Source organism: Volvox carteri, assembly GCF_000143455.1.
Source record: "Volvox carteri f. nagariensis unplaced genomic scaffold VOLCAscaffold_35, whole genome shotgun sequence".
Lineage (NCBI taxonomy): Eukaryota > Viridiplantae > Chlorophyta > Chlorophyceae > Chlamydomonadales > Volvocaceae > Volvox > Volvox carteri.
The window spans coordinates 181,704-190,771 of NW_003307578.1; the positions used below are offsets into that span (position 1 = coordinate 181,704).

The window sequence follows — 9,068 nt, forward strand, 5'->3', positions numbered from 1 at the left end:
TGCAGACGGGTTCCGTTGTGGGAGAACACGTCCGTTTAGTGATTTGTGCACTGACCAAGCACCTCAGCAGCGGCAGCATGCTGCATCACAGCAGACAGCCGCGCCAGCTAATTCAAGGGGGTCCGCAGAGGGCCAGCAAGCGGTTGCTGCTGTCGATACGCCGGTGGAGGAGCAGCAAGAGGCTGCTGAACCTTCTGCTGCGGAATTACGGGCTAAATGGCGACGGCAGAAAGCTGCACAGCGTGCCGCAGCCCCTCCTGAGTTGCGGGTGTTGCAGCGCCAGCAGGATGCTGCACGGCACGCAGCTGCACGTGCCGACCCGGAGGTGGGGTTCGATTCCCGCGCGAGTGCTGCACACTGCCCGACAGACTACATTTGCGTGCTAGGCTCCGCAAGCTTCATATTCCTACGAAATGCGCGTGTGTCATACACGCCGTATACGTACGCCCTTAACCGCCGTACAACGCACACACGGAGCTACGGCCCACTCGCGCGAACAGCGCGCTCTAGTAGCCGTAGCGACTACGTAGTAGTCTAGCGGAGGCCTTAGGCCGATTCGCCGTCCCTCCGTCCGTCCGTCCCTCCGTAGCCGTAGCGACTACGTAGTAGTCTAGCGGAGGCCTTAGGCCGATTCGCCGTCCGTCCGTCTGTCCGTCTGTCTGTCCACCAAGTCGTCGGTTCGACCCCTAGTGCGCCGCCTTTTTCTTTTTGCGCGCCGCTTTTTTTCTTTTTTTTCTTCGTATGCTTCATATGCTTCATATGCTTCATATGCTATGCTTCATATGCTTCATATGCAATGCACATATGAGCATATGCACGTATGCACATATGCTTCATATGCACATATCCACATACGCACAGCTCTAAACGCGCAATTCGACGCGCAATTCAACGTACAATTAGCCGCGGAATTCGACGCGCACTTTAGCGCATAATTCGATGCGCGCTTCATATGAATGCCGTACGCGCTTCATACAGCACGATTCACACAGCTCTAAATGCGCAATTCGATGCACAATTCAACGTACAATTAGCCGCGGAATTCAACGCGTGCTTTATCGCATAATTTGATGCACGCCTCAAAACGCGCTTCCGCGCCGGAAGGAATGCCGTACGCGCTTCATACAGCACCGTTCTTCGCTTTTAAGCTTTGACGATCTCGCTTTGATTTGACGATTCCCTTTGTCACTGTGCTGATATACTTTCGAGTTTTTTGCTCTTTATTTTCGCTTCTTTCGCCTTCTCCGCACTTTAGCGCAGGATTCGATGCGCGCTTCATATGAATGCCGTACGCGCTTTATACAGCACGATTCACACAGCTCTAAATGCGCAATTCGATGCACAATTCAATGTACAATTAGCCGCGGAATTCAACGCGCGCTTTATCGCATAATTTGATGCGCGTTTCAAAACGCGCTTCCGCGTCGTACACGCTTCGTACAGCGATTCGCATAGCTCTACACGCGCAATTCGACATGCAATTCAACGTACAATCAGCCGCGGGATTCAACGCGCGCTTTGTTCCACAATTCGATGCGCGCTTCAAAACGCGCTTCCGCGTCGGAATGAATGCCGTACGCGCTTCATACAGCACGATTCACCTAGCTCTAAATGCGCAATTCGATGCACGATTCAATGTACAATTAGCCGCGGAATTCAACGCGCGCTTTATTGCATAATTTGATGCGCGTTTCAAAACGCGCTTCCGCGTCGGAATGAATGCCGTACACGCTTCATACAGCGCGATTCGCATACCTCTAAACGCGCAATTCGATATGCAATTCAACGTACATTCAGACGCAGGATTCAACGCGCGCTTTGTTGCACAATTCGATGCGCGCTTCAAAACGCGCTTCCGCGTCGGAATGAATGCCGTACGCGCTTCATACAGCGCGATTCGCACAGCTCTAAACACGCAATTCGACGCGCAATTCAACGTACAATTAGTCTTTTTTTTCTTCGTATGCTTCATATGCTTCATATGCTTCATATGCTATGCTTCATATGCTTCATATGCAATGCACATATGAGCATATGCACGTATGCACATATGCTTCATATGCACATATCCACATACGCACAGCTCTAAACGCGCAATTCGACGCGCAATTCAACGTACAATTAGCCGCGGAATTCGACGCGCACTTTAGCGCATAATTCGATGCGCGCTTCATATGAATGCCGTACGCGCTTCATACAGCACGATTCACACAGCTCTAAATGCGCAATTCGATGCACAATTCAACGTACAATTAGCCGCGGAATTCAACGCGTGCTTTATCGCATAATTCGATGCACGCCTCAAAACGCGCTTCCGCGTCGGAATGAATGCCGTACGCGCTTCATACAGCACGATTCACCTAGCTCTAAATGCGCAATTCGATGCACGATTCAATGTACAATTAGCCGCGGAATTCAACGCGCGCTTTATTGCATAATTTGATGCGCGTTTCAAAACGCGCTTCCGCGTCGGAATGAATGCCGTACACGCTTCATACAGCGCGATTCGCATACCTCTAAACGCGCAATTCGATATGCAATTCAACGTACATTCAGACGCAGGATTCAACGCGCGCTTTGTTGCACAATTCGATGCGCGCTTCAAAACGCGCTTCCGCGTCGGAATGAATGCCGTACGCGCTTCATACAGCGCGATTCGCACAGCTCTAAACACGCAATTCGACGCGCAATTCAACGTACAATTAGCCGCGGAATTCGACGCGCACTTTAGCGCATACTTCGATGCGCGCTTCATATGAATGCCGTACGCGCTTCATACAGCACGGTTCATACAGCTCTAAATGCGCAATTCGATGCACAATTCAATGTACAATTAGCCGCGGAATTCAACGCGCGCTTTATCGCATAATTTGATGCGCTATGCAGTACGCACTATGCTGTGCCGTACGCGCTTGCGACAGCGCCGTGCAACGCGCAATCTGCAAGCATATACGATCTGCAAGCATATGCGATCTGGAAGCATATGCGATCTGCAATCATATGCCAGGTGCGATCTGCAAGCATATGCCACATTCGATGTGCAAGCATATGCGATCTGCAAGCATATACGATCTATGCTATGCTGTGATATGCCGTACGCGCTATGCTATGCTTCGCTATGCCGTACGCACTATGCTATGCCGTACGCGCTTGCGACAACGCCGTGCAACGCGCAATTTAGCGTGCAATTCAGCGTCAGCGCCGCTACGGAGCTACGGCCCACTCGCGCGAACAGCGCGCTCTAGTCCGTCCGTCCGTCTCTCTATCTGTCCACCACGTCGCCGGTTCAATCCCCAGCACGCGCGCGTCTTTTCTTTTGCGCGCTTTTTTCTTCTTTTTTTTTCTTCGTATGCTTCATATGCTCTATCGCCGTAGCTCCTACGAAGTAGCCGTAGCTCCTACGAAGTAGGAAAGCGGAGGCCTTAGGCCGATTCGCCGTCCGTCGCCGTAGCTCCTACGAAGTAGGAAAGCGGAGGCCTTAGGCCGATCCGGCGTCCGTCTGTCCACCAAGTCGTCGGTTCAACCCCTAGCGCGCCGCTTTTTTTCTTTTTGCGCGCCGCTTTTTTTCTTTTTTTCTTCGGCTGCTTCATATGCTTCATATGCTTCATATGCTTCATGTGCACATATGCATCTTATGCGATATGCGATATGCAGCGATAGCAGATCGCAAACTTCGACGTTCCAACTTAAACACACGCACTTCACGATACGTGCACACGCACCTATGCATTATATGCTTCATATGCTTCATATGCACATATGCATATGATGCGATATGCGATATGCAGCGATAGCAGATCGCAAACTTCAACGTGCGCTTAAACACACGCACTTCACGATACGTGCACACGCACCTATGCATTATATGCTTCATATGCTTCATATGCACATATGCATATGATGCGATATGCGATATGCAGCGATAGCAGATCGCAAACTTCAACGTGCAAACTTCAACACGCGCACATATGCATGATATGCTTCATATGCTTCATATGCTTCATATGCACGTATGCATATTATGCGATATGCGATATGCAGCGATAGCAGATCGCACACTTCAACGTGCAAACTTCAACGCGCAACATCAACACGCAAACTTCAACACGCGCGCTTTATCGCACAATTCGATGCGCGTTTCAAAATGCGCTTCCGCGTCGGAATGAATGCCGTACACGCTTCATACAGCGCGATTCGCATAGCTCTAAACGCGCAATTCGACATGCAATTCAACGTACAATCAGCCGCGGAATCCAACGCGCGCTTTGTCGCACAATTCGATGCGCGCTTCAAAACGCGTTCCGGAATGAATGCCGTACGCGCTTCATACAGCACGATTCGCACATCTCTAAACGCGCAGTCCGATGCGCAATTCAATGTACAATTAGCCGCGGAATTCGATGCGCGCTTTAGCGCATAATTCGATGCGCGCTTCCGCGACGGAATGAATGCCGTACGCGCTTCATACAGCGCGATTCACACAGCTCTAAACACGCAATTCGACGCGCAATTCAACGTACAAGTAGCCGCGGAATTCGACGCGCACTTTGGCGCATAATTCGATGCGCGCTTCATATGAATGCCGTACGCGCTTCATACAGCACGATTCACACAGCTCTAGATGCGCAATTCGATGCACAATTCAATGTACAATTAGCCGCGGAATTCAACGCGCGCTTTACCGCATAATTTGATGCGCGTTTCAAACCGCGCTTCCGCGTCGGAATGAATGCCGTACACGCTTCATACAGCGCGATTCGCATACCTCTAAACGCGCAATTCGCTATGCAATTCAACGTACAATCAGCCGCGGGATTCAACGCGCGCTTTGTTGCACAATTCGATGCGCGCTTCAAAACGCGCTTCCGCGTCGGTACACGCTTCATACAGCGCGATTCGCACAGCTCTAAACAATTCGACGTACAATTAGCCGCGGAATTCGACGCGCACTTTAGCGCATAATTCGATGCGCGCTTCATATGAATGCCGTACGCGCTTCATACAGCACGATTCACACAGCTCTAAATGCGCAATTCGATGCACAATTCAATGTACAATTAGCCGCGGAATTCAACGCGCGCTTTACCGCATAATTTGATGCACGCCTCAAAACGCGCTTCCGCGTCGGAATGAATGCCGTACGCGCTTCATACAGCACCGTTCTGCACTTTTAAGCTTTGATGCTTCTCGCAATTCCCCTTGTCACTGTGCCGAAATACTTTCGAGTTTTTTGCTCTTTCTTTTCGCTTCTTTCGCCTTCTCTGCCGTTGACGAGCTGATATTCTTAACGGCTCAATTAGTATACGTGTCCACCTCGCACGTGTTCGCCTCGTGTTCGCCTCGTTAAATCGTTAGGTCTTTATGGCAGATCGGCCTCCTTCGAAGCGGCTTCGGCTCGGTTCGCTTGCAGACGGGTTCCGTTGTGGGAGAACACGTCCGTTTAGTGATTTGTGCACTGACCAAGCACCTCAGCAGCGGCAGCATGCTGCATCACAGCAGACAGCCGCGCCAGCTAATTCAAGGGGGTCCGCAGAGGGCCAGCAAGCGGTTGCTGCTGTCGATACGCCGGTGGAGGAGCAGCAAGAGGCTGCTGAACCTTCTGCTGCGGAATTACGGGCTAAATGGCGACGGCAGAAAGCTGCACAGCGTGCCGCAGCCCCTCCTGAGTTGCGGGTGTTGCAGCGCCAGCAGGATGCTGCACGGCACGCAGCTGCACGTGCCGACCCGGAGGTGGGGTTCGATTCCCGCGCGAGTGCTGCACACTGCCCGACAGACTACATTTGCGTGCTAGGCTCCGCAAGCTTCATATTCCTACGAAATGCGCGTGTGTCATACACGCCGTATACGTACGCCCTTAACCGCCGTACAACGCACACACGGAGCTACGGCCCACTCGCGCGAACAGCGCGCTCTAGTAGCCGTAGCGACTACGTAGTAGTCTAGCGGAGGCCTTAGGCCGATTCGCCGTCCCTCCGTCCGTCCGTCCCTCCGTAGCCGTAGCGACTACGTAGTAGTCTAGCGGAGGCCTTAGGCCGATTCGCCGTCCGTCCGTCTGTCCGTCTGTCTGTCCACCAAGTCGTCGGTTCGACCCCTAGTGCGCCGCCTTTTTCTTTTTGCGCGCCGCTTTTTTTCTTTTTTTTCTTCGTATGCTTCATATGCTTCATATGCTTCATATGCTATGCTTCATATGCTTCATATGCATGCACATATGACCATATGCACGTATGCACATATGCTTCATATGCACATATGCACATACGCACAGCTCTAAACGCGCAATTCGACGCGCAATTCAACGTACAATTAGCCGCGGAATTCGACGCGCACTTTAGCGCATAATTCGATGCGCGCTTCATATGAATGCCGTACGCGCTTCATACAGCACGATTCACACAGCTCTACATGCGCAATTCGATGCACAATTCAATGTACAATTAGCCGCGGAATTCAACGCGTGCTTTATCGCATAATTTGATGCACGCCTCAAAACGCGCTTCCGCGCCGGAAGGAATGCCGTACGCGCTTCATACAGCACCGTTCTTCGCTTTTAAGCTTTGACGATCTCGCTTTGATTTGACGATTCCCTTTGTCACTGTGCTGATATACTTTCGAGTTTTTTGCTCTTTATTTTCGCTTCTTTCGCCTTCTCCGCACTTTAGCGCAGGATTCGATGCGCGCTTCATATGAATGCCGTACGCGCTTTATACAGCACGATTCACACAGCTCTAAATGCGCAATTCGATGCACAATTCAATGTACAATTAGCCGCGGAATTCAACGCGCGCTTTATCGCATAATTTGATGCGCGTTTCAAAACGCGCTTCCGCGTCGGAATGAATGCCGTACACGCTTCGTACAGCGATTCGCATAGCTCTAAACGCGCAATTCGACATGCAATTCAACGTACAATCAGCCGCGGGATTCAACGCGCGCTTTGTTGCACAATTCGATGCGCGCTTCAAAACGCGCTTCCGCGTCGGAATGAATGCCGTACGCGCTTCATACAGCACGATTCACCTAGCTCTAAATGCGCAATTCGATGCACGATTCAATGTACAATTAGCCGCGGAATTCAACGCGCGCTTTATTGCATAATTTGATGCGCGTTTCAAAACGCGCTTCCGCGTCGGAATGAATGCCGTACACGCTTCATACAGCGCGATTCGCATACCTCTAAACGCGCAATTCGATATGCAATTCAACGTACATTCAGACGCAGGATTCAACGCGCGCTTTGTTGCACAATTCGATGCGCGCTTCAAAACGCGCTTCCGCGTCGGAATGAATGCCGTACGCGCTTCATACAGCGCGATTCGCACAGCTCTAAACACGCAATTCGACGCGCAATTCAACGTACAATTAGCCGCGGAATTCGACGCGCACTTTAGCGCATACTTCGATGCGCGCTTCATATGAATGCCGTACACGCTTCATACAGCACGATTCGTACAGCTCTAAATGCACAATTCCATGCACAATTCAATGTACAATTAGCCGCGGAATTCAACGCGCGCTTTATCGCATAATTTGATGCACGCCTCAAAACACGCTTCCGCGTCGGAATGAATGCTGTACGCGCTTCATATAGCATCGTTCTTCGCTTTTAAGCTTTGACGATTCTCGCAATTCCCCTTGTCACTGTGCCGAAATACTTTCGAGTTTTTTGCTCTTTCTTTTCGCTTCTTTCGCCTTCTCCGCCGTTCACGAGCTGATATTCTTAACGGCTCAATTAGTATACGTGTCCACCTCGCACGTTCAACCGTGCATGTTCGCGGGAGTCATAGTCCTCCTATTACAAGCATGCGCATTTCGCCAAGGTTCGCCCAAGGTCGGTGACACCTGACGAATGAAATCCGATCGGGTCGTGAGAACAAAGTTGCATCACCTCAAGGTTGCACAAATGTACGTGCGCTGTAAAAATTATTAAACCCAGGCCTGCCTGGAATGTATAGCATTATGTCCTCTGCGTGTCATCTATCAATTACGACCTCTGCCTACTGAAACTTGTACGTTCCTCTCGCCAACATGGGACCCAAGTGAGTTCCTCCATCAAAATCCTCCATATTAGCCAAGAAAGCAAGTCTTGAAGTGTCTGTAATATAAACTCGCCTTGTACACATTTGATGCGTTGGCTTGGCCGACTACCGGCTGTGCGATTCAACTGCGCATATTTCGCCAGTATGCAACTACATGCTCCATAACGCGTGCGTTTGGTCGTTGTGGACTTCATGCGTGAACGGAGCGCGCTCCCGTAGGTCCTCAGCTGATTTGCATATACCAAGCACGGCGCATAGTGGTTGCGTGCAATGCAGGAATCAGCCAGCATCAGCCAGCAACGGAGATACGGCCCACTCGCGCGAACAGCGCGCTCTAGTCTGTCCACCAAGTCGCCGGTTCAATCCCCAGTGCGCGCGCGTCTTTTTTTTGCGCGCTTTTTTTTCTTTTTTCTTCGTATGCTTCATATGGACATATGCACATATGCAATATGCTTCATATGCACATATGCACATATGCTTCATGTGCACATGTGCACATATGCTTCATATGCACAGAAGCACATATGCACATATGCACATATGCACATATGCACATATGCACATATGCTTCATATGCACATATGCACATGTGTTTCATATGCGCAAATGCTTCATCTGCAAGCATATGCCACATGCGATGTGCAATCATATGTGATCTGCAAGCATATGCGATCTGCAAGCATATGGGATCTGCAAGCACATGCCAGATGCGATCTGCAAGCATATGCCGTAGCATAGCATAGCGCGTACGGCATATCATAGCGCGTACGGCATAGCGTAGCATATCATAGCGCGTACGGCATAGCGTAGCATATCATAGCGCGTACGGCATAGCGTAGCATAGCATAGCGCGTACGGCATAGCATAGCGCGTACGGCATAGCGTAGCATAGCATAGCGCGTACGGCATAGCATAGCGCGTACGGCATAGCGTAGCATAGCATAGCGTGTACGGCATATCATAGCGCGTACGGCATAGCGTAGCACAGCATAGCGCGTACGGCATAGCATAGCGTAGCATAGCATAGCGCGT

General features: G+C 50.8%; 3 protein-coding genes across 3 annotated transcripts; all 3 read right to left on the minus strand.

Moving 5' to 3' along the window:
• Positions 1-2,356: 2,356 nt before the first annotated feature.
• VOLCADRAFT_93992 (uncharacterized protein) lies at positions 2,357-2,755 on the minus strand (the record flags this gene model as incomplete). The annotated part of the gene is made up of 1 exon (XM_002953278.1): positions 2,357-2,755. One exon carries the CDS (start codon positions 2,753-2,755, stop codon positions 2,357-2,359), a length of 399 nt encoding a protein of 132 aa, XP_002953324.1.
• A 1,852-nt stretch (positions 2,756-4,607) lies between these two features.
• VOLCADRAFT_93993 (uncharacterized protein) lies at positions 4,608-4,979 on the minus strand (the record flags this gene model as incomplete). Its single annotated transcript, XM_002953279.1, has 1 exon — positions 4,608-4,979. The coding sequence occupies one exon, from the start codon at positions 4,977-4,979 to the stop codon at positions 4,608-4,610; it is 372 nt and encodes a 123-aa protein (XP_002953325.1).
• A 2,034-nt stretch (positions 4,980-7,013) lies between these two features.
• Positions 7,014-7,412, minus strand: VOLCADRAFT_93994 (uncharacterized protein; the record flags this gene model as incomplete). Its single annotated transcript, XM_002953280.1, has 1 exon — positions 7,014-7,412. The coding sequence occupies one exon, from the start codon at positions 7,410-7,412 to the stop codon at positions 7,014-7,016; it is 399 nt and encodes a 132-aa protein (XP_002953326.1).
• Between the last annotated feature and the right edge of the window lie 1,656 nt (positions 7,413-9,068).